At 44.3% G+C, this 26,469-nt stretch overlaps 2 protein-coding genes across 4 annotated transcripts in view; one reads left to right on the top strand and one right to left on the bottom strand.

Annotated features, from left to right (window-relative positions):
- fgf14 (fibroblast growth factor 14) overlaps positions 1-7,971 on the top strand; it is an 87,764-nt gene extending 79,793 nt beyond the window's left edge. For all 3 annotated transcript variants that reach the window (XM_084688921.1, XM_084688923.1, XM_084688922.1), the window contains exons 4-5: positions 5,192-5,390; positions 7,637-7,971. In XM_084688921.1, the coding sequence (XP_084545047.1) occupies positions 5,192-5,390; positions 7,637-7,782 (345 nt within the window). In that variant the 3' untranslated portion in view covers positions 7,783-7,971. The remainder of the gene's footprint in view (positions 1-5,191; positions 5,391-7,636) is intronic.
- A 3,282-nt stretch (positions 7,972-11,253) lies between these two features.
- itgbl1 (integrin, beta-like 1) overlaps positions 11,254-26,469 on the bottom strand; it is a 33,029-nt gene continuing 17,813 nt past the window's right edge. The window contains exons 8-11 of the mRNA XM_084688920.1: positions 19,659-19,775; positions 14,724-14,870; positions 13,938-14,051; positions 11,254-12,118 (exon numbers count right to left, since the gene is read on the bottom strand). Of these exons, the coding sequence (XP_084545046.1) occupies positions 12,030-12,118; positions 13,938-14,051; positions 14,724-14,870; positions 19,659-19,775 (467 nt within the window). The 3' untranslated portion in view covers positions 11,254-12,029. The remainder of the gene's footprint in view (positions 12,119-13,937; positions 14,052-14,723; positions 14,871-19,658; positions 19,776-26,469) is intronic.

Consider the following 26,469-nt stretch of genomic DNA (forward strand, 5'->3'; position numbering starts at 1 on the left):
GAAAGGCAGTCTTGCAGACAGACAAGCATACAGACAGACAGATTAGAGTCAAGATATGTACTTTATAATCCCTGTATTATTCCATCTGGCACCTCAACATGACAAAATCCAACTTTTTCTGTCTGACCCTTTAGGACTGATGTTGCCTTTGTCTGCAGGAAGAAAAATACTTTTTAAAATAGAATTTCAATTTCCTGTTTGTTTTCCAACTTTGTTTATTGTGATATCCAAACAAATGACCATGTTTTAGAGTAGCTCCCATCTCCTGGTTTGATGCTGTGAACACACAAGTATACCCTGATACAAATGAGAGTAGATGCGCTGTTCAGCTTCCTGGAGACTGTTGTGGACTCATATTGGCAATATGCTCGCAGCATGAATAAACAATTTCTTAGTTATATTCTCCATCACCGTGAGAGATCCTTCTGCATGTTAACAAGGATCTCCCTGGTTTCAGGCGCCTTCCAACCACATTTCTCGTACACCCAGGGGTCCTGTTTCTGGTCTTTTACGCTCTACTTCAATCTTGTGTTTGTGTCTGCTTGTCATTCTGGACTCCCTCATCTATCTGTGGTTCTATTCCTATATTTTTCTTGTGGTCATCCTTTTGTTTTCTTCTTCTCTGATTGATCCCCTCCTTTGAACTGTTGTCGCATTCTCCCTCTGCCCATCTTTTTCAAACGTTAGCTTCTATTTTTATTTATTTTTCGTCCCCCTCTCTCCCCCTCCCTCCTTCTTGTGGGTGACTGTGCTGATTATTTGGGACCTTCTTGATCAATATCTCCCTGTTCTCCATCTCCCCAGACCCTCCCCCAATCTTCCTCTGTATTTCTTTTTCTCTCTTTCCCTCGTCTTTCACACTCTCTTGCTCTGTCTGTGGCCAAGGTCAATTATGGTCCTCCTATTCACAGCGTGACCAATCAGAAATCGGGACGGGAGTGATTTCGAGAGGACGCTGGCAGGGGAATTGAGAGGGGAGAGAATCAGACGTTTTGTGCCTCAAAAATGATTCGATTTGCCACCGTTGTGGAGGGGTGTCCTGCACTAATGCTCTCTCTCTCCTTCTCTCTCTCCGTCATTGTCAAGCTTTTTCTCTGCAAATACAGTCTGGGGGTTTACTAGCAACAGCTGTTTATGAGTCGGCAGATCAACCTCCTAAGCCTGGGAGAGTGTGACACAGAAACCTGAACACTAACCACAGACCCCAAAACAAAGACGCGTTTCTCTGACAGCAGTCAGGTGCGGACAACCCTTCCCTCCTACTGGGGGACGGGGCGGAGGGGGACTATTCTGGAGCACCCCTCGCTGTTGCCATGGCAACCGAGTGCTAGGATATGTGTTATGTTTTAATGGCCCAGGAGCAGAGGAAAGAAAGGAAGAACAGAGAAAGGGAGAGAACAAGGAGGAAGGCGCATCAAGAGGAGCAGAGCGGTCGTGGGCGACATGTGGGACCAGGGGGGTTGTCCCTTCTTAATAAAGTTAGCAAGCTGCAGATCAGAGCCGAATAAAAACAGACCTGACAGCCCTGTCACCTCCCAGCTCAATTACAGACCGGCTGAGAAATTAAAACGAGCCTTCCCTATCAATCCAGTGCACACACATTCACACTCACGTAATGTAATAATAATATTATACACACACTCACACACATATGCACACACAGACACACACGCCATGTACTCACAACTAGACTTTCATATGCTGCAGCAACTTTGTATGGAACTTCAAAGCTCATTAAAAACATGCATTCTATTGAGCCGCCATTAACATGGATGACATGACAGGTAAGACATTCCCTCTTACTCTCCAAGATATAAACAATGGCAATAGAACGAGAGATAACCGTCCATTTCTGATTCGAAAAAAACACTTCATTCAAAATCATGGATTTACGAAGAGTCACGAGACAGTGCCTGCACAATGACATGGAGGACCAAAACAGTTGAGGTTCATTTGACTTTATGAGATGTAATCAACTAGCGACGTGCCTGAGAAAAGAAGAGCACTGTTGATGTTCTGAGTCATCTTAAAGCCTACTCCAAATCAAACGGTGACAGCGCCTCCTTCCCTCTCACTGTCTTACTCTCTGTATCTCTTTTCCACTCCCTCTCTTCAAACTCAAGTCATTCCCAATGCCGGCTTCTGTGTTCCCTCTGTAGAAGCCCGCGTAGCCCCCACATCTCCACATTTCCATAAATCCCCGTGATTACTCCTAATTATGGTCTGTGTGATTGCTCCGACGATGTCAGGCTCGTTAGGAGCATACAGTGTGAGTAATCAACCCATCCTGTTCCGATGCATAATTTCGGCAGCCAGCCAACCAGCATCAAGCAGTGCGTCAGCTGACCAGGAAGCGGACGTAGATTTAATTACTATACTGAAGTGACTTACGGAAGCGTGACGGTAAACTTCAGAGACTGTCTCACTTCTGAGAAGGTGTTTTAACACTAGTTTAGGTACTGATGTTTGGGGAGCAGTGGTGTTTGTGCTTTGGGATTGACGTGGTTTGAAACAGGTTTGAGTATTGGAGACACTTGGGCTGAGGGCTGACAGCAAAATGTTACAATCAGTATGTCCCGCCTCAGTACTAATTAGCTGTCAAACTTTAATAAAAGCTTTTAATAAGCATTCACAACTAACAAGGTTTTACCTAATGATGGGGAACATTCACATTAGGATGTGGAACAATCACTTTCGTCATCAATTTATGTAGAAAAGCCCAAATGAGCCTACCTTATTACCTTTGATAAGTAGCCAACACACCATGAATCCCAGACGCACCCTCACACGCCTAAATAGAGTTTAGCCTTGTTGTCTAGTTGAGACCAAGCAAACATGTATCTGTAATCAACGACAGTTGCCCACCAACCTAAAATCAAGTTGATAATCAACTGTCTGCTTCTGGAGTTTGGTAGTTTTTCCCCCCTGGGTTTTTTCTGCAATCATTAAGAAAGACAAACCTTAACTGAAGAGTGATGTCTCACTGTTCCTTGGCATTTGGCACTGTAATACTGTTAGAACTGTTTGCTTCTTGATTGTTCTTAAATACTTATTTTCTGCACTTACTTAACAAGCCCCTTTGTAAATCATTAATTATAAAAAAGATGTGCTAAATAAATTAATGTAGGCCCACATTGCAATAAAAAGTATTAAAGTAAAGGCACTTTACAGGCATTAAATACTAACATACAGTAAGTTGCACTACTCATCAATCCTTAAAGCCACACTTGTCTCAGCAAGCAACAAGGCTTTTAAAAGCTGAGATGTTTTTGTGTCCGCAGTACAGTAGCCGTACTGTTATAGACTTTCTTAAGGCTCCTCCATCCAGGGACACGAGAAACTCCCCCTCCAAACTCAGCTTGCCTGCCTACCCCTCTTCCTTCTTCCTCGCCCAAATCATGCCATCTCATCGGATTCAAACCGTCATTATATCACTTCAAAGTGTCTCTGGCTCGTCCCCCTCTCCTTCTCCGCTGCCCTGCCAAACCCAGTCCAGTCCATGCTGCTTGTTAAGCTCTGACAAGAGTAATTTAACACAGGCCTAATAACTGCTATTACCTTGTGATGTGCAGCATGCGGAAACAAGACATTTAGTTACTATAAATAATCTGCCATCTAATGAGCAACTCTCAAACGGAGAAGAACCGGCTTGTATTTGCAACCTTGGTGTCACAGAAAAAGGTTGAAGGATTTCTTTTTTGAAGGGGTGTCACAAATAAACACTGAAAGGGGTAAAGTGGTTACTGCTGTGTGTACTAAAGTATGTAAGAGGCATGTGTTCTGTAAATGTACTGTGTGAATTTCAGGACACCTTATGGTTGATCATTCATATTCCCTGTCCTGTATCTGTTTTATATACTTTGTCTTGGCAATAATTCATGGCATCTTTGTGATATCTATATCTACGATACCTTAGGTCTCCTGATTGATGAGATGTGGCTACATGTGTTCTATAGAACCGGACTGGACCTTCAGGATTGTACCTAACTCTGGTGTTAACCTTACTCATCCCCAATCGTATTTACTACAAGCCACTACAATACATACACTAACTATGCTCTAGGTAACTAAGGAGTCACAGCTTCTGGCTTTAGTCTCGACAGGTGTGTGATGATACTGTAGGTGTCTCGAACTGCTCATGAGTTTCACTTCCTATTCAGACAGATAGGAGTCTTGCTTTGATTAATACTGTCAAATGAGTGTCTTTATTTTTAGCTGTTGCCGGGCAGGCCAGGGTGGGGAAGGCTCTTCGTTACCGTCTTGTTCTCCTCATCCTCAGGAGATAGATGGAGGACAGTTTGGTTCTCTGCTTCCCATTAGTCACTGCAGAGCAGGAATGTGAATAATGGTGAGATCGTTGACTTTGTGCAGTCTTTCATATAGAAAATACCATAGGTGCTTCTCCCTAGGTGACACGTTCAGGAGATTGCAAGGGGTCTCCTGAAGCCTGCTGGGATGAGTCCAAGGAGGGGAATAATATGCGGATCACGTCAATTAGGCCAAACTACCAGGACCTAAATACCAGGACCCAACTACCAGGATGAAATTACCAGGGCCAAACTACTAGGACCTAACTAACAGGGCCAAACTACCAGGGCTAAACTACCAGGGCCAAACAACTACAACCAAACTACCATGGCTAAACTACCAGGGCCAAACAACTACAACCAAACTACCATGGCTAAACTACCAGGGCCAAACCACCCGGGCTAAACTACCAGAGCAAAACTGCCAGGGCAAAACTGCCGTGCGGTCAAAGAATCAACGCTGCTTTCTTATTTCCTTACGTTGTTCCACTGTCAGCAGACATCCATTTGTCCTGATTACAGCCAGAACGGCGGTCTGCCTCAAACTGACCTCGGGCCTCTGCTGTATCACCCTCTCTGGGGACATCTGGAGCTATGGTCTCCTTTACACCTGGCAAGGCACTTTCCAGGCCTGCCCCTTCATTAATCTGTACCACACTAGCATGTAGCTGATGCACACTGTGTCTTATTTGACCTCAATGGCTACATGATCAAAGGTTGATTGGACAGTAAATGCACTGCTCCTGCAGGACGGTGCCACAGCAGTCGGCTCTCTCTTTCGCAGAGAGCACAGGACTGTAGAACAGCAATATGTAAGGGTCAGGGGGTCTGGCGTTTTACCACACCATCCTAACCCTCTTCGATCTGTGATTTGTCTTGTAAAGGAACTCTTCACAGCGGAGTGCAAGTTTAAAGAGTCGGTGTTCGAGAACTACTATGTGATCTACTCGTCCATGCTGTACCGGCAGCAGGAGTCGGGCCGGGCCTGGTTCCTGGGGCTCAACAAGGATGGACAAGCCATGAAAGGGAACCGCGTGAAGAAGACCAAACCAGCGGCCCACTTTCTGCCCAAGCCATTAGAAGGTAAATGAGAACAGTGTCCATACATCACCAGATAACAACAGCAGTCTATTAACAAAACATCAACCTATGATGAAATATTCCAGAAGTCAATAAGAGTGTAGAGATAAATATGTACTTCAATAAACATTCATTTAGACTTATTTATACAGAATGCATCTCTAAGTCTACCTTCGACATGTCTAAAAGTCAAGGGCAAACTGAGATTGTATGGTGTTTAAAGGTGGCTGTCAGGCATTGCAAGAGCTTGGTTCCAATCCAGCTCTGCTCCATCAAAGATAGTGACCAAGACCCTCAACCACATTACATCACAAACAAAATACATTCAACCACTCTTCAACCAGATTCCAACACGTAAACCCCCATTTGAACTCCTTTTCCGCCTTTTTTCAATACCATTTTAACCACACTTTTATCCAACCCTAACCACATTTCCCATTCCACTGCTAACCCCTAGCTCATGGTCTATCTGCCCTTCACACCTCCTGGTGAGGGAAGGTTCCACAGGCCACCTCGGCCTCTCCCCAGATCTATCACGTTCATGCACTCCACACATGCTCACTGGCCAGGGAGTGTCACTGTTGATGGCTAACTCATCCAGGGATCCCTCCAGGCTCAATATGTGTCCATAATTTACACATGGCATCATCTCGAACAGACCTGGGCATTTTAAGGCCCGCGGGCCGCACCCGGCCCTTTTGGCTGTCCCAGTCCGGCCGTGATGTAAATCAAACATTTTAAATAGATAAATGTGTTGAGCGGTAGGAAATCTGGAGTCCTGAAAGACTACAGTGATCAGGCGATTTACGTATGTGCGCTTACGCAGCCTCACCGACAGGAGACACTGAGTTAGCTGTTGGTTAGCCCTCGAAAATGTCCACTCCCAGTAAAAAACAAAAGGTTGATACAGAATGTAGAGTTTTGAACAAGACATGGACTTTTAAGTATCTGTATACTGAAGTCAAAGGCAAAGCTGTGTGCCTAGTTTATGGAAAACAGGTTGCTGTGTTGAAGGGTTACAATTTGAATCGGCACTGCGGGACTAAACACGTGGACAAATACAAGAACATGACTGATGCAGAGTGGGCTCGGGCCAATGATGGTTTGCTAGTTAAGCTGCAGACCCTGATGATCTCCTGTCAGCTGCCCTTCGCATATCTACCTCAGACATTCAACCAGACTTCCATGGACTTGTTCAAGCCCAAAACAGGCTGGATTTTTCTCACTGAGTAAGAAAAACTGAACTGAACTGGAAAACATCAAAAGTACTTATTGCTTTTGTATAAAGTGAATCAATTGCTGGTCTTTAACATACATCTTATGTATTTTTTTAAAGGTTTTAAAGTATGTTAAAAAATTAATGACATATTCTCGTAGCTTTATTGTAACATGTATTACCAGTCGCAGCTCAAAACCATATAATTTACCGTTTTTTAATAAAGTAATCGAATTAATATTGAGCAGAATTAAGTTCAGCCTATTGGTACGGCCCGCCACAACGGTCCCAATTTTTCACGTGGCTTTTCGGGAAAATAAATACCCCACCCCTGATCTAATAGCATGCGCTAGCGACAGTGACACAGGGGCAGGGCAGGAACGAGAAACTGGATAACAGGTTGTATATCATAGATAGTTTCAGAATGAAGTGATGTATAAGGTGTGTACAGAGCCTCTGGTTGCATTTAGTTGAAGGCCTTAGAGAGCTGTGTATGGATGGCATAGGCAACAGGCTGAATAGACTTACTGTAAATGACGTCAATCTTGCATAGAGCATCTTTTGAGTGTACCCCATTTGTTTGAGTTTTTGCATGGATATATTTAGGTTTCTATGCCTATCTGCCTGCCTTTTGTTTTTTGTTTCTTGACAAATTAGCCATAACTCTGAGACAGAATAAAAGTAAACGAGAAATAAACATTGAATTAGATTGAACAATATTGTATTGAAGATTATACCTGCTAAACTGTGGTCATACTAACAATGTCATTTTCTCTTTGTCCCTGTCTGCACACTCCTCTTGTCTCCCTTCTCCCCTCTCTTCTCGCCTCTTCCTTCCTCTCTCTTTCCCTCAACCTTGCCCACCCATCTTCACCCCCTGCACTCTCGGCTGTCCCCTCCTCCTCTCCCTCTGCTTTCATCTTCCTTGTCTCACTCCTCTCGTTTCCTCTCCATCTCTTCTCTTTCTCTCCCTCTCCCTTTTCCTCACCCCCTTCCCTCTTTCTATTCTTCTTGTTTTCCTATCATCCCACAGTTGCCATGTACAGAGAGCCATCGTTGCATGATGTCGGTGAGACTGTTCCTAAGGCGACTGTTCCTCCCAGTAAAAGCACAACTGAGCCTGCCGTGATGAACGGTGGCAAACCAGTCAGCAAGCCCTCTACTAAGCCCACCACATAGCCACACCTCACCCTGCGAGTGTGTGTCGATGTGTGTGTGTGTGTGTGTGTTTGTGTGTGTGTGTTTCAAGGCAGGGTCACGAGGGAGGCAGGGGTTCTCCTTCCTGGACTTCCGTCCTTGTTTCTTCTATGGATCCGATCCGGGCGAACCTTCCCTATGTTCTCCTTCAACCCTCTCATCCCCCCTGCTCCCCCTATTCCTCCTCCTCTCTTCCTAGCTGGTGGATGAATCTCATGGGGGGGAGGGGGGGCGGAGGCATCAAAATGTGTCCTCGCTTGGGCACTTGGTGACTCGGCTCATGGAATGCCTGTCCAGACATGGAATGCCTTTAGAATCCTTTCTCTGTAAGTGTGCCACGCCCGGGGAATAGTGTGTGAAACGGACATGGCTCTGCGATGGTCCTCCTGACGTGTCCTCCTCCAGAGGCCCCCAGGTGGCAGACCCCCCTGGGCCTCCTCATCTCCAGACCCCCCTGGGCCTCCTCATCTCCAGACCCCCCTGGGCCTCCTCATCTCTTTTCTATACCACAGGGCACCAGCTTCACTCCGGGCCCGATATACTGTACAGATAGAGTCAATACTTGGACTGTCATCCTCTATTTTTTATGAGTATGTTCCCGTCTCGTTCTCTTTCTATCTCTATTCTCACACTTTTCTCTTTGTCAAGTACCGAGGAAAAAACAAAAAAAAACAAGAGATTTTACAGGCGCAAAGTGTGATTTTGTAATACACATTCGCATTCACGCCAACAAGGTATAATCAACATCAAGCAAACACATGTAAAATAGTCGATCTTATTATTCCACACATGTACACAACTGCATGCACGCACACACACACACACATGCACACACACACACACACGCACACACACACAGCGTCGTTGGGGAGGCTAGAGTAAGCATCTCAGGCTGAGTTGTGCTTTTCTACAGCTTGATAAAAAACACTGGAGGCTGAAAGATAGCTCCCGCAATCATAGCTGATGAAGTGCTAATTACCCCCACTGCAATCAACGTGAGACACCTACTCACACACACACACACACACACACACACAGATGCTCACGTGTGGGAGAGCACTATAATGAGTGGTGTATACATATCACTATCTTATCCCACTGGCGGTTAGCTCCGCCTACTCTGGTTGAACAGGAAGTTTTTTTTTCTTCTTTAATCGTTAATGATTCCGGAGCGTGGGCTCTAGGAATATCTCTAGGCCTTGTAGGTCTCTGTCCAGCATTCATTGACTCCTCCAAACCATGGACTAAGCTAACCCAGGCTGCGGCAGCCATTTTAGATAAACATCTACTATAGGTTGAAGTGAAGCATGGCTGAAAATGAGTAGATGCCATCTATACTGGCTGCATCCACATTGGTCCGGCAAACTAAAGCATGGGCAAGGTTAATATTGTGTTATATTCTTGCAGCAGTAAGGCGAGGGGAGGCTTATATGATGTAACATTTTCATTGTATAAAAAAATATGATTATTTATATATATAAATATATATGTGTGTATATATGTATATGTATATAAATACATATAAAAACATGACTTTTTTATTTATTGAGATTTTATGAAAGGATTTTCTCCTAGTTTAGCATGAAGGGTCCAGCACTGCTCATCCAGGACTGTCATGTGCCTGTTTAAGACCTTGACCCTTGACCCTGGCATGCAAAAACATAGTCCCCCAGTCCCCACTGGGCTCAAGGTGCCTCTGCCACCCACACCTCCAGAAGAAAAACCAGTAGCATCGTCAAGTCAACACCACGTCCAGCTCTTTAAATTCCTGACACTTCTATGACCAAAGTATTTGCATCCCAGAAAGAAAAAAAAAAATGGAGGGGGGGGGTGGGTCTTATTCAGAATCTTATTTTATTTTTTGTCTCTCTGTGAACTCACTGTATGGTCCTCCCTCACCAAAAGAATCACTTTGATTCTCTGCTGGCCTTCTGAAAAGTATGTAAGGTCATGGATGATGACTGATTATTTGTTCTTTGTCGTGAAGGGATAAATTCTGTTCACGTGCATGTATTTCCACAAAGCAAACTTTTCGGGAGAAGTTTGGTTCAGACATCTGATAAGTGACAAGTCAGGCTTGGAGTTAAAGGGAGCATGTTTGTAGGCACACAAACTCATAATCTAGAACATCACTATGCTTTTTGTTTTCATTTTATCATAACTGTTGGCAATTTATCAAGGTTTATCTAAATCTATTGACATATTTAAACTAGTTTGTCTTGCTTTGTTGATTTTCCTAATAGTAGGTAAGATTTAGAATGTTAAGTAGACTAATGCTACCGTATGCTACTAAATGGCAAATATATTTAAACATTTATTTCATGGTTAATCAAGAATCTATTGGCATTATGAGCTTTTATTTTTTACTTTGGGATGAAGCACATTATTTCAACTTAAAGATGTGACTGTACAAAGCTATTTTAATGCTATTATGACAATTAATAACTATTTACAAAGGAGTTTAAACATTCTTTCTGTTCTATTTAGGGCTGGTGTCCCTCTTCCAAATTAAACTTATTTTGACATCATTCTCCACTTGATGAACTCCATAGCCCAGGCAACCAGGGCCATGCAGACCAGTTGACTGGTTTGTTAAAGGATTACTTTATTTTTGTAAATGACTGATGTAATTGTACATTTCTGTTGGAGCTGTCTGGCCACCATGTTGTATCTCTGTTCATTCGTTCGTTTGAATCATCTTGTATGTGTGATGTTGTTTCCCTGGTCCTTCAGTTGCCATAGAACATTTAGCTTGTTTTCCTGTTTCTCAGTGGATTTTGTGTAAGGAGAACATTCTAGCAGAAGCAAGGATCTATGTTTATCTGTGTTTCTGGGTTTTTTCAGCCTCTGTTTTGGTATGTTGTCTCATCTGTTGCATGGGGGGAGGATGGCATTGAGATACTGTGCATGTAGTAGGCTATGTGTGTCAAGAACTGTTGGTATGTACCGCTAATTTTACATACATATATGCAACGAGTTTGTCTGCACTGTACAGTTTGTGTTTGGTTGTATACATATATACAACATATTGAATAAAATATTTATATAAAGGTGTACTGTTATGTCGGTAACATACTTAATGCAATATAATGTGCAGTATATTATTGCAGCCATCATTTGGATGGGAAAACTAAAACAGAGAGGTTGGCTAGCAAGTGAAAAGCATGAAAAAGGCCAAAGTAGAATGCTCTTTATGAGGTCCTAGCAGTCGGGCAGGGCTGGGTTCTAACGTCATTGTGGCTCATATCAGATCTCTGAGGCAGCTTTCACAGTGATGTGTGACATACAGCATGCCACCCCCGAGGTCTATTCTCTTTCAGTCTACCTTCACATTTAACCATTTCCCTTCAATGGATTCTAAGAGGGGGGTGGGGAATTCATGTATCTGGAGGTTTACATGGGTGTGATAGTAGTGTTTGGCTTGTTTTGATACACGGGAAATGAAATAGTCACTACAGAAAATTATTTATTTTAAAATATGTACCATTGCAAGTATGCCCATCAGTTATGTCATGTAATGCTAGATTTAAAAACCCTAGGCCACGGTTAGAATCCCTTGCCTTGTTTTTCATGCAAAATGGTGTCTCCTGCGGCACATTCAATGTTTTATTATTAAAAAGAAAAAATTAAGACAAAAAAAGCTTAAAAAAAAGACACTCCTGTCTTGCGAGCAGGGTTTACCTTGAGTCCAGTTTGTGGTGGCGGACCTTTAGCAAAAAATATAAAGTTGCCCAGAAAACTCCAAAACATTACCATCCACACAAACGACAGTTAGAACAATTGTATTGATAATAAAACATTTTCCTTTTTATTTTAACGTTTGGATTATTTTAATGTACCTGCATCTTATAATATGTAGCTTTCTGGAATATGTACGCATTCCTATATAAACACATTTTCATACATATAGTTGTATTGGAAACATATAAAGGGTTACATTGTAATGTGTTTTAAACAGAAAAACAGCTTTTTGGCTTCCACAGTTGTTTTTCTTGCATAAAAAACACAGTTTTGATGACAATAATTTGTAACCAGTACAATGAATGCTGTTATACAAAGTGATATGCAGATATCTGAATGAAGAATTACATCCCATTTTTGGCTTAAGCTTCTCTTTTCTTCTCCACTTCATCGTTCCCTCCATCCTCTCCTACCCAGGGAGGGCCAGCATCCTTTCTTGCTCCCTTTTTCTCAGGCAGCACAGTCTGTGATTGCGACAGTCCCCTGTGTCAGTACTCGGCCCCTACCCAGATCTCACATGCGTTGCCTGTCCAGCCATCCCAGCAGTCACAGTTGCCGCAGTTGCAGACTCCATTCCCTGCAAGCAAAGGTGAGGGGAGGAACTGTGAATTGAGAGAACGGCTTCATCATGGCAGACCTTTAATAAGATGCCACTCTACACACCCTGGTCCCCTGACAGAGCTCCACAGTGGGGTCTAGAGCCAGCCTCTGGCACTCCCTACACTGGTCCCCCATGCAGAGCTCCACAGTGGGACCTAGAGCCAGCCTCTGGCACTCCCTACACTGGTCCCCCATGCAGAGCTCCACAGTGGGACCTAGAGCCAGCCTCTGGCACTCCCTACACTGGTCCCCCATGCAGAGCTCCACAGTGGGGTCTAGAGCCAGCCTCTGGTACTCCCTACACTGGTCCCCCATGCAGAGCTCCACAGTGGGGTCTAGAGCCAGCCTCTGGCACTCCCTACACTGGTCCCCAATGCAGAGCTCCACAGTGGGGTCTAAAACCAAGCTACAGTAATGCTGTGCTCCCAATAAACTCTGTCCCTTATCGCACAGATTAAACCTTGATTATGACAGTTTAAGGTGTCACCCAGTGTAGTTCCACAGTGTGGAGGTTCCACCGCAATTTGCTGATAGAGACCTGTTGCAGACCTGACACAGCCCCTCATCTAGCAGAGCACACTCACCACTGGGCTAGGCTGGACGTGTGTTTACTGCACTGCAACATTTCTTAACCAGTAAGAGTAAAGAGAAAAGGTATGTGTTTAGTACAAAGTCTCCTTTATACTTCAGATAATATCACATTTGAATTTAATGTGGGAGACAATATAGTACATCACACTAAAGTTAAAAGTAAATAAATTACTGTATACAAAAATGAATTATTCTTTTCAGGATTGACTGAAGTTGACTAGCACTATCCACTAAATGAAGATGTTTTAGGAGCTAGTTGACCATACATGTATTTCGTTTTCACAACCTAAGAAGTCAATGTTGTCAAACACACAAAACAATTTTTGATGGTGAGTGATAGTAGAAATTGTGTATTCCTTTGGAGTATAATTTTCCATCAATTCAGTGCCAAAACGATCATCTTTGGTGCATGGAATGAACCAGCAGGCATTTCTAATACATTGAATTTTCCACATCACTCATCAATTGTATGTGTAATTAGAATCATCTGCTTTGAGGAATGCATGAAATTCCCCAAAGCAGAATAAATCCTTAACGAACTCAGCAGACAAATGTTTGCATCATTACAATTAAAGGTTGTGTGCATTACTGCTACTGTACCTTGGGAGGGGGTGGAGGGAAACACAATATTTCATCTGCATATTCCCTCTCTCGCCCTCCAGAACTGACTTTTCCTCGTCAAATGTGAGAAACCACAATTACAATAATCCTCATGAATATGGTAATTATGACATATGCCCTAATTATTAATATGCTAATCGGCGACATTTAACAGACATATTTATACTTTCTCTTTGTTTTCCTGCTTTTAAATTAATGTTTGGTTCGGTTCTGCACCAGAGATGCTCTTTGGAGTGACACAACTGCTGACATTTGAGTGATGGGGCAATAAAACAGGAACTTCCGAACAGATGTCTGAACGTTGTCGGGACCAGGTGCCTGGGGCCATACTGAATGATAAACACAGTGTTGTGATTTCTACAGCAAAGGGGAAGGAATACAACGGAGACAGTTGTGTGGAGTGGAGAGATCTAAGGGAAGGAAGAGGTCTCCTCTTATCTCGCTGTGGTCTCTTTTTTTTTCTCCCCTCACTTCTCTCCCAGTCCTGACACTGGATACCGGTGTGTGTTCCCTTTTGATACATTTGTGGGTTTATGTACTACATGCACAGTATGTATGTTTGTGTGCAAACGGATGTTCCGTACCTGTGCAGATAAGGCCATCATGCTTGTCACACTCTCTGTCATCACACTCGCAGTACTCCCCAGACACCCACCAGTCCTGTGGAGAGCAGATACACCGTCCACAGTGACAGGATCCTGGAGGTAAACACACACACACACACACACAGGCAAACAAACACAAGTTTGAAAAACCTCCAACTGAAGAAGAAATCCTGACAGTTTTACATGTCAGGCTTTAGTTGACTGTGCTGACATGAGCTAGGCTTTCGGCAGGCCAGAGTAATGAGGTTCAGCCTTTTTGTTAGGCAGAAAAGAGCGCACATGTCCGAGTGTCGTTGCAGACACTGGAAATCCAGAAAAGAGGGAAGGGCAGGGCAGAGGAGAGGAGAAGAGAGGAAGAGATTATTCTTCAGCGTACGTCTAAGTGCAGCGGAGCAGAGAGAATGAACATGCTCTTCTTCATTTGCTGTCTGCAGCTGATGCCCAGCCCTACCTTCCCTGCTGTCTCTCAACCCACCTACTGGCAGTTAATCACAGGGAGAACCCTGATCATCAGCGAGGAATAAATCCAAGAAGTAATGCCCTTAGAAATGTGTAAACCTTACATGTATACAGACTATAAAATGCATTAACTAAGTCGGTTATGTTATATATCTTATTAATAATTTATTAACTGAATTTATAAAATACAGAAATATTCTGTCTAGAGCCTCTATAGGACATTACTGAAAAAAGGATCAAAAGATGATAATTTGCTACTTATATAATATGAACTTTAAATAATGTACAGCGCCCCAATGTAGTAACCTTTCCCGTTGCACATGACGCCATCTGCAGTTTCACACAGCTCCTTGCTCTGGGCGTCTGTCATATCGCAGGTGCGGGGGAACTGACAGAGCTTCCCAAACCAGCCGTCGCTGCAGATACATCTGCCACATGAGCAGAAGCCATGACCTGGAGGAGATGGAGACAACGACAGGTTAAACCAGTCAGGGACGAAAGCAGGGCACATCCCCAAGGTTCAACTTGTCAGTGTGTTAAACCTCGTCAAGGCAAAAATAATTGATTGATCTAGTTGTATTTCATTTTTCATTTGGTCTAGTTATGGTTACTTTAACGACTTTACGTCGTTAAATTACATATTGTGCTTAATTTGGTCTGTATGGATCTAGTGATGGTAAATGTGGTTAGATTGGATCTAGTCATTGTTAGTTTAGTCAGGGTAGATTCTGTCAGGGCTAACCTGCTAAGAACCAACCACCCCACTATCAGGATTTAAAGATTATAGCACCAGTCTGGTAGGTCTGGTCAGGGTGAACCTAGTCATGGTAGGTCTGGTGAGGGTTAACCTAGTCATGGTAGGTCTGGTGAGGGTTACCTTAGTCATGGTAGGTCTAGTGAGGGTGAACCTAGTCATGATAGGTCTGGTGAGGGCTACCTTAGTCATGATAGGTCTGGTGAGGGTGAACCTTGTCATGATAGGTCTGGTGAGGGCTACCTTAGTCATGGTAGGTCTAGTGAGGGTGAACCTAGTCATGGTAGGTCTGGTGAGGGTGAACCTAGTCATGATAGGTCTGGTGAGGGTGAACCTTGTCATGATAGGTCTGGTGAAGGTGAACCTAGTCATGGTAGGTCTGGTGAGGGTGAACCTAGTCATGGTAGGTCTAGTGAGGGTGAACCTAGTCATGGTAGGTCTGGTGAGGGCTACCTTAGTCATGATAGGTCTGGTGAGGGTGAACCTTGTCATGATAGGTCTGGTGAGGGCTACCTTAGTCATGGAAGGTCTGGTGAAGGTTAACCTAGTCATGGTAGGTCTGGTGAGGTTTAACCTAGTCATGGTAGGTCTGGTGAGGGCTACCTTAGTCATGGTAGGCCTGGTGAGGGTGAATCTAATCATGGTAGGTCCGGTGAAGGTAAACCTAGTCATGGTAGGTCTGGTGAGGGTGAACCTAGTCATGGTAGGTCTGGTGAGGGTTATCCTAGTCATGGTTGGTCTGGTGAGGGTGAATCTAATCATGGTAGGTCCGGTGAAGGTAAACCTAGTCATCGTAGGTCTGGTGAGGGTGAACCTAGTCATGGTAGGTCTGGTGAGGGTTAACCTAGTCATGGTAGGCTTGGTGAGGGTTAACTTAGTCATGCACATGGTTTTTGAACAAACCAAATCATTTGCAAACGTTGTGTTCACCAACTTCATCGTCTGCTGCTCAAACTCTCAGAACTGGACACACAAACATTTCTACTTGAGTCATTTACCTCAGGCTAAGTATTAGCTAAAACTCTTTTAGCTCGTTAACGGCTCCTACTCCCCATCAAGCTCAAACACCAAAGACAGGCCCTTCTAATTGGTTAAAAAAGTGGCCAGTCTCCAGGTAATTTTAAGTGGCCTACAGCACCACAAAACTTTGAACACACACGTCTTGCTGAAGAGATGCAATCAGTGGATGATCAAAAGTCTTTCATTCAGGAAAGATATTTTGTTTAAAATCTCTGGAGGAGGGGATCCCTCTCTGAACTGCTCCTCCTAAGGTTTCTTGAGTTTTCCTGGGAGTTTTTCCTTGTCTTCTTTGAGGGTTAAGGTTAGTTCAAGTGCAGTTCTATGGACATTTGTTAAGCCCTCTGTGACATTGCTTGTAAAAAGGGGTATACAACTAAAAATGTGATTTGATATACTATGAATCCAATGTGGAACTAGTATAATCAAAGCTGCACAGTTACATTTAGACTAAGAATTAGTCTTCAAGTCCTGCATGTCTTCACTAGCTTCTTCCCTGTGCTGTGACTTGGATGGGAGACGGTAGCGTAGGGCTGGGTTAGTCACAGTTGGTGTTAAGCTGTGCAGTGTGAGAGCAACTGAATGCCAGGACACGCATGGCTGCTCCAATCAGCTTGTCTGGGGGGGAGGAGTTAATTGCTTCGGAGGAGCAGAACCTGAGTCATTTCAATTACACTGCACCTGTCTTTCACAGCACACACACATACACATACAGATACACACACACACACGCACACACACACATGCACAGGCACGCAACCACTCAACCAAAGTGTATACCTGGACCGTTGGTGTGGCAGAGAGAAGTAGAGATGAAGAGAGAAAAGGAATAGGAGAAAAACAAACGAAAGCAGAGTTGCTTCTGCAACTTGTGTCGGACTGCCCAGTGGCCCAGGCAGGAGTGTTCTGCAGCCCTGGTGTGTGTGTGCGTGAACATGATTCACATGCGTGTGTGCGTGTGTACTGTACATATGTGTCTGAGCAGGTGAGACAGTTAAGCCCTGAGAGCCCCTTCTGGTGTTGTCTCTGCTTATCCTAATTCAATGAGGCCCAGCAGAGCACTCACATTAATACTGCATCGCCTGAAAGGAAAGAGGTTGCTGCAATGCACCACTGCTTGAGAAAGGCACAGCACACCAACACACACCTTACACAACCTCTCAAGGGGGGGATGGGGACATTTATGTTTGTGTGAGAGAGGGGGAGAAAGACAGGGAGAGGGATGGCACCTTCAAGAGTTTGTAAGTGTGTGATTATAAGTATGTGACTGTTTGAAAGTGTGCATAAGGAGGACATACAGCGATGTGGAAAGAGGTAGAGCACCGTTGAAATGCTGTAAACAAGTCGTGTTCCATCTCTATTTTGATGGAGATGCTGAACTTCACCCCAGCTCAAGTCTTTCAGGAGGGTTCCCCCTACTCCCAGTAAGTGTCCCACACAGACGGACAGTTACAGTAGCACTGCTCGTGCTCACAAAACAAGCACACACGCAGGGGCGCCGTATAGGGGGGGGGGGGGGGGGAGGAAGCTAGGACAATTCTAAGGGCCCCTGACTGACAAGGGCCCCCAAAAATAGAAAAACAAATAGAAATCATCAAAAAATATAAATATATATTTTCTTTTTCATGGGACACAAAATTCCTGGCGGCGCCCCTGCACACACGAAAACACACAGACGCTCAACCACTGGAGTGTGAACACGTGTTTAAGCATCCTTTTTGGCCCTTAACTGAATGTGTCTCTATTCCAGGGGAGAGAGAGGAGTAAAGGCCCCCTTCTGGTGCAGGTGTCAAGGTCTGGGGCAGGACCACGCTGGATCACCTGCCAAAACAGACATCTCATCTGACATTGCACCCTGGATGTCCGGGCTGTCAGCCTAAAATGGTCCATTCTAACCCTGTACTGCCCTTCTTACTCGTCACTCCTGCTCTCTGTTCTATTTACATTTACATTTAGTAGACGCTCTTATCCAGAGCGACTGACAGTAAGTACGGGGACATTACCCCTGAGGCAAGTAGTGTGAAGTGCCTTGCCCAAGGACATAACATAATTTGGCACGGCGGGGAATCAATCCGGCAACCTTCTGATTAGTAGCCTGACTCCCTCACCGCTCAGTCATCTGACTCCAATCCACTATTATATTTAAGAATTTCCTCTGTCACCGACAACCCAGTCCTATTGGCCGCTTCACTTACTGAAATTAAAAACCCGCGTCTCTAAAGCCAGTAAGCCTATTCTCCACAGTATTGGAGTTCAGATGGGTATTTGGATCTGTATTTGTGTGTGTGTTATCCAGACTGTGATACTCTTTACTGTAACGTGAGCTGTCTGAAGGACAGCATGAAAACTAAAGCTAACTGTTGTGTTGAAATCTGTCTGTGATGTTTGATTGATCTCTGTCCACCAATCTTCAGCCACAGGATGAAGAGAGGACTAGTGTAACAGATGTGGTGGGGGCTTGGACTACTAATCAAGTAAATCTTTCATTTCTTTTCACCAAAACAACAATGTGCATGACTCAACTAAAAATGTTGTTTCTGCCTCCTATTTCTATAGGTTTAGTCCCTTGAATATTTTCTGCCTCGTTTTACATTTCTCTTAGTGGCCATCTTTAAGTGGGCCGTATGAAAATACAGACGAAGTCAGAGAGAAATATTACTCTGTTTGGTGCTCGTTTCATTTGTACGGTGGGAAAGGTAATGAAACATCTGTTAAAAAGTACTTAACTTAAGCTAATACATTATGTTGTCAATTTGATATTATACTGGACAATCCGATTTCGGTCAAACACTGTTTTTTATTGAAAATGCAGTCATAGTTCAAGCCTTAATCAATCTACAGAGATTTTCTTTATAATTTTTAGCAGAAGCTCTACTTTGCATTACACTACACCCACTCTCCATGGAAATCCATCGTTGTCCTGAACTCTGACAGTTTAAAGAAACACAGGCACATCTACATGAGGTTATTATGTATAATTCAGTAACTTCCAAGCAACCCCCAGTCCTCACTTTAGATGATATTCAGGGCATGACGCACTCCTTTTCTAGTACCGAGCAGACAGACAGACAGACAGACACAGACAGACACACAGACACACAGATAGAGAGACAGACAGACAGACACAGACAGACACAGACAGACACAGACAGACAGACAGACAGACAGACAGACAGACAGACACACAGACACACAGATAGAGAGACAGACACAGACAGACAGACAGACAGACAGACAGACAGACACACAGACAGACACACAGACAGACACACAGACACACAGATAGAGAGACAGACACAGACAGACACACAGACACACAGATAGAGAGACAGACAGACAGACAGACAGACAGACAGACAGACACACAGATAGACACACAGACAGACAGACAGACAGACAGATAGAGAGACAGACACAGACAGACACACAGAGAGTGGTGAGGGTGTGTCTGTGCACGTGTGCATCCTCACCTCCACACACATCCCCGTTGACGTCTTCACACTGGCGGTCGTCACACTCACAGTTCTTCCCGTGAACTCGGCTGTCTCCTGGTGGGTGGCAGGTACACTGGCCGCACTGGCACTGCCCTGCATGGGCACAGAGAACACCATCGAGCTCCTTTCAAGATGGCCTTGCGCGTGCCAGAGCTGAGTAAACGCACAGAGGTACACCCCCGTCACGTCGGTCACGTGGCGCTCGCAGAGTCGGTGCTCCACTTCATCGAGCCGGCTGTGGAGGAGGCGGCTACAGGGGGAAACGCTGAGAGCTGCACGCCACTCAGCTCTACGGCTCATTTGAGAGAGTTCACCTGCTTTAAATACCCTCTCGTCCCTCAGTGCAGACACACCCGGCACCCCTGGGAAGAAGGCTTTTGAGTTGTGGATGATACGTTTGAGTTACCGTAGTAACACTTAAACAAGGTGCTTTGATGACACTCTTTGAAGACCGAGAAAAGTCAAAGTCGGGACTTTCCCCAACCAAAAGCCCCAGGCTTAATGGCGATGCCCGTGCCAAGCTCGCAGCATGGCGCTCTGTCGATAGCTCTGGTGACCTGGAAGCCTTGAGCAAGTCCACCGAGCCATCAGAGACGCTGACCGAGTCTGGAGGAGCAAGCTGGAGTCTGGATGCCCAGCCCACCGCCTCTCTTCCCTCCTACGCACGGTTTGAGATGAGCAACGTCATAGTATCGAGTTGAGGACCAGGACTATGGTTGGCATGACGACAGCACTGAAAAGAGTACATTCTCGGAAATCACTAGGGGCCAGATGGCCCGCGTCCTCAGGGCGTGCATGGACCATCTATCAGAGGCATTCACCTCTATGTTCAACCTCTCCCTGAACCCGTCTGCAGTCCTCTCCTGCTTCAAACAGAAAACCATTGTCCCTGCACTGAACAAACCTTCTATCCCATGTCTGAATGTCGCTGTGTAGTACTGACCTCCACCATCATGCAGATCTTGGAGTGATTAGTCAGATCTCACTTCTGCTCTCCTCCCCCCCTACACCTCGGACCCCCTTCAATTCGCAATGAGTACCTCTCCTGGTCCAGGCAATCAGACACAGCAGTGAAAACTGGCCAAAAATGCCTAAACCTACTGAGGAGATTCAAGAAGTTTGGCTCTCACCAACGTCTACAGGTGCTTTATTGAGAGCATTCTTAATGACTGTATCATTTCCTGTTTCTATGTGACCATTTATCCAATAATCACCTCAATGTTTACTATAGTCACTTTAACTGAATGTATATATCCACCGGTACCGTAGGCTTTATATTCTTATTACTTTTGCCTTTCTTTCTACATTTGCAATTTTTCTGATATATTTTGCTATTTGCTGTTTTTATAAATGTTTCTTTTTTACTACTAATCTCTAAGTGCTAGTTTTATGATTCTTGCGTCATCAAAATGTTTTATTACTTCTTCTACTGCCATAACATCATTTTAGTTAGATTTCTTTTTTGTTCTTCTTGCTGCCAGTGTTTTTAATTAAAATATCCTTCCTTGTTATGCCACAATATGACTATTGCTTGCCAGATCCCAAGAATGTCACTATCCAGAATGAACTTGTGTTCGACTGTGTACATGACAACAAATCTATTTGACCTGACTTTGACACAATAAATAAGTCATCAGCCAAAGTGTCTGAGAAAAATGTGAACATAGTAGCTCTAAAAGAAATCTTCTGTGAGGTGTGAGGGGTCCATCACAGAACGTAGGGACATTTCTATTCTATTATTTATCCCTTGATTCTTGATAGCTAAAGGCGTCTGTGTGTTATATATAATTATGTATTTGTGTCAATAGGCCCCCCTTGAAAATTAGATGTTACATCTCAATTGGCTGTCCTTTCAATATGTTCCAAATGAATTGGCATAGCACTGAATTAATTTAGTAATGCTACTCAGGAGAATGCTAGCTCAGCTAATGTAAATCGGTTCAATAGTTGTCGACAGTCTCAGATCGTAAGATGTCACATAAGGATGTGCTGGTGTAACTATACCCCACCATTTATACACTGCAATGTCAACTGAAGTCTGAAAAGACCACACCACTCAAACTCTTTCACATACTTTTTATGGGTTTTGTGACTTGTGGGGTATAGCAACAGGGTCTCCTGCATTAAATTCACACACACGGGTACACACACACACAGGTACACACACAAACACACACACAGGTACACACACACACAGGTACACACACAGGTACACACACGCAGGTACACACACAAACACACACACAGGTACACACACACACACAGGTACACACACAGGTACACACACACAGGTACACACACACACACACACACAAACACACACACAGGTACACACACACACACACACAGGTACACACACACACAGTCTGGCGTGTCTGGCAACCTCTCTTTCCCGCCACACTGATAACCCTCCACCGTCTGCTCCCCAGCTCTGTTGCTACGGCAACTGTTGATGTCATAACACCCCTGCCTTATCGATTATCTCTGTGGTCGTCATGGCTGCCTGCTCTTGTGTGTGTGTGTGTTTCCCTCGCTCTCCAAGCAGACACCTTCATGTCCAGTGGGCAGCAGTGTGTGTGTGTGTGTGTGTGTGTGTATGTGTGTGTAAATGGAGCCCTATTGCACCATGCAGAGGACACACTAGGAGCAGTGAAACCTAAACAGAGTCAGGCGGCTGTCTGTTTTTCCCCCTTAGATAGCCTTTGCTCCTCGGCCGTTATCAGTACTGACTCTGACGTGAGCACCTGAAGGATGTTTGTTTAGTCAAGTTTTGCAGTGCTATCAAGACCTTCTCTCTGTTTCCCAGACACAGAGAAAAGTTAATCACTCAAATATTTACTTTTACATTTAGTCATTTAGCAGACGCTCTTATCCAGAGCAACTTACAGTAAGTACAGGGACATTCTCCCCGAGGCAAGTAGGGTGAAGTGCCTTGCCCTAGGACACAACGTCATTCGCAGCCGGGAATCGAACCGGCAAACTTCTGATTACTAGCCTGAGTCCCAGCCTCTTAGCCACCTGAAATAATATACACATTCATACCAAAAATGTGCATTGTTGTACTAAACTTTCTGAACTGCAATTTGATCTGAATGCTAATATTATTGACTGATATCCCAGTGTATTCTTGGGACATAAGTGTGTTAGTAAAAGCGTAAAGAAAGAAAACAATCATAAAGTGCCATTCCACCACCTAAAGAGTTGATTTGAGATAGATTTTGCGCTCTCTGATTTCTGTTGTTGTATTTTGTTTGCATTTTAGGTGGGGACGGTAACTCTGAACGACACTGGTAGACATACCTCTCAGCTCAATAGCTTTTTTATAAAAAGCTATCAAAAAAAATTGAAATGGATGTGGGACATCATAATGAACACTTCAGGTCACTGACCCACGTATATTTTTTGGTCTCTCTTTATCTACAAGCGATGGCGAAAACACAAAGGTGGATGTAGAGGGGGATTGAACAGCTCTCCGTGATTGAGTTCAACTAGAGGTAGGTAGGCCAGAAGCTAATCCTGAGGCCTTAGACTGCTGCTAAAATGGAGGCTGCTGGAACTAGCCATCCAGACCAGGGTCATCTATCAGAACATCAACAAACTTTTATTCAATTGTCATGTTCTGTAAATTGCATTTGCATTGTACAGTCTTGCAACAACAAAAATATAAAAATAACTGATCTTTCTACTTATACACGAATGCAAAAGACAGAAAATAAACATATAAGACAGCATTTATATCAAAACTATTTATGCGACTTTTACACAATACTGTTAGTTTCTGCAATATTGAAGGGCATCAAGTACACCTTACAATAGTTTACAATACACTAACAATACAATAACACTGTCAATTATATCTTCCTTTCATTAGAAGAGCTGATATTCTATAGACCCTAAATGTAATATAGATGCTCCGCCTGTATAGCTGCTCTTTCATCCTCGCTTCTTCATGCTTTCCTTCAATACTAGTCACTGACTTGTTTCCTGTTGCAATGTCTGCCTGTTGTTCCCTCATTCTTTCAGATCAACACTAGTCCCCAACAGGAGATTGAGACCAACAGACTGATATTTTGAAGTAGCAATTGAAAGAGTACAAACACGTGCACGCGCACACACATGTTGCAACCTTCCCCAGACACATCTGTGTTGTACAACCCCACAAAATAACCAATCACAACGCCTCATTACATGATAGGAGAAGTAGGAAGGAAAAGACTGTTCTGATTGCGATCATTGTGAAATGTATGTACAATCAAATATGCTAAAACGCTTCATTCAAAATACTACAAAACATGCTCGTTTGGTATACAATTCCTTCAGCACATTCGGTTGTTCATCTGACTCACACAATAATTACCGAATGAATGAGTTGAATTCATTGTCCAAGGTATGTAGACAGGCATGTTTTACAAAAGGCACCACATGGTAAGGCAGAAAGAGAGAGAGAGAGAGAGAATGAGAGAGAGGAATTTCAGGTATGAGCAGGAAAGCAGGTGTTTCCTCAAGGAGATACCAGAGAGTGAAGAATGTGCCATATCCTGTCTCCTGTCATTTAGACACTGCTGGTTCACATTTGAAGGTTTTTCCGGTCACGCCAAGAATTTCAGCATGCTCTGGGAAGATTCTCTCTCCCACATATCTTACTCTATCTCTCTGTATTACTCATACTCTCTCTCCCGTCTATCTCTTCATCCGCGGATTTGTCCTATTCCCCTCTATCGACAGGGAATCGATCCGACAACCTCCTGATTACTAGCCCGACTCCCTCACCGCTAAGCCATCGGACTCCCTAATACATGCTTGAAATACATGTAGAGAGATGCAGATAGTGCAGAAGACTTGTCCGAGTCTGAGTGGGAGCAGAAGGGGGCCAATGGAGTGTTGAGGAGAGTAATGGCCTATCTTTTGGGCCAATACAGAGAGGCCTTGCAGGGATGCCCAGCCACAGCAGCCTGCGACTGAGAGCCAGTAAACAGATGTATAAATCATCATTTAAGCCCCTGTCTCGGCTGTTGGGTAAATGTGTGTGGTGGGGGGGAGAGGGTGCATGAGAGGGAGATCCAAGCCATATCGATGCATTTACCGGCCCGGGAGGGTACATGGAATACAGATTCTGCAGAATGGAATATCATTGGTTCAGTAGCCGCTGAGGGGAATAAATCGCGAGGGACCGTTGATGGAGTTTATCATTTCACACAGCGTTGCATCTCAGGGAGAACGAAATGGACCTCGGTGGGCTTAATTCCTGCCACATACCGTAACTGGCATATGATGACAGACGGGCATATAGAACCTTTAACTGTCTCTCACTGCATCTCCAGAAAGTCTGCAGAACCTGGACCATTTGTGTAAAACAGTATTAAGAGGCACAGGAGCTACACCACTGTCTAAGATCCACCGGTGGGTGAGCTCAAAAGTAAATGCACTTTAAAAAAGGGGGTGAGGGGGGGGGTTATAGATTCCATTAATTGTTCTTTCACACAGGGCAATTTAAATTGCCATTTGGCAGCAGCAACTGGAGATAATTTAAAGGTACTGCAAGAGGAAATTAAAGCTAATTAACTCTCCCCGCACAACTTAATCTCGTCTGTTTCATTATGTGGGGGTGCTCCCTGCCCAGCCCCCTCCCCCCTGCACTTTTATGAAGCATAGCTTGATATAACTGTTTATTGGGTAACAGCTGACAGAGAACATGCCAACAGCATCACTTCTAATTATGTAGAATTGAATGGCAGACACTCAGATTTGTGAGTTGGGTTATTTGAATGGCTGGGTTCATCAACACTTTTCCAGTGTTTCCAGTGGTTGTGACTCCAGGGCATCAATTGTGTATTTCTGTCCAAAGCCATGCCTGCCATTGGATAAGTTACCATTTGTAGGCGAGGTTCAGAGGTGATGGGACACAATTGTTTTCTGTAAATCAGAGGACATGGCCAGGTTTGAACTCCAACCTCAACACAGAACTCATCACAACCCAACCCACCCCAACCCACAACTCCAGGCCTAACCCAGAAATGTCATTCCAGAATTCACCCCAACCCAGAGTTCACCCCATTCCAGAACTCACCCCAACCGAGAGTTCACCCCAACCCACAACTCACCCCAACCCACAACTCACCCCAATCTACCTCACCTCAACCCACAACTCCAAGCCCAACCCAGAGTTCACCTAAACCCAGAGTTCACCGCAACCCAGAGCCGAGGTCTCAACCCCAGCAGCGCTCCAACCTGGTCTGAACATTGAGCAGGCCTTGACCTCCCTGTAGACCCTCACTCCAACGAGCACTAAATCAATGGCTTCCATTAGAGGCGATAAACACAGACAGGTTTGTAGGCCATTCTCCTTCTAATGGAGCACACGGAAAGCCAGATTATTGGAAAACTCTTCGCCATGTAACAGTCTCGTTCAATAGAGAGACGTCAAGCTTAGTTACTACGGAGACGGTGGCCTGCACTGGGCTTTTCGCCACACCTCACTGATCACGCTGATGTAGATATTTGTGCTTTGATAGGTTGAGCAGGGAACAATGTAAGACAGCCTCCGGGGGTATAAAAGTAGGGAAGGTTGAACAAAGCGGCGTTCACAAGGAACAATGCTCTACTGAGTAGCGGTGGTGGAATTAAGGTGCTGCATCGAGGGGGCGAACGACGCTCTGACATACCCTTAGTACCCACGAGCCTTTAGAAATGAACAAGTGAGAATCACACAGGGAGCATCCAGAAGTTATTAAATACACAAAATGCTTCCACTTTAAGCCTGTTTGCCCTTTTTTTGGCTGCAAAGTGC

Source organism: Hypomesus nipponensis, chromosome 23 (assembly GCF_054491055.1).
Source record: "Hypomesus nipponensis isolate SF chromosome 23, ASM5449105v1, whole genome shotgun sequence".
In the NCBI taxonomy this organism is placed as follows: Eukaryota; Metazoa; Chordata; class Actinopteri; order Osmeriformes; family Osmeridae; genus Hypomesus; species Hypomesus nipponensis.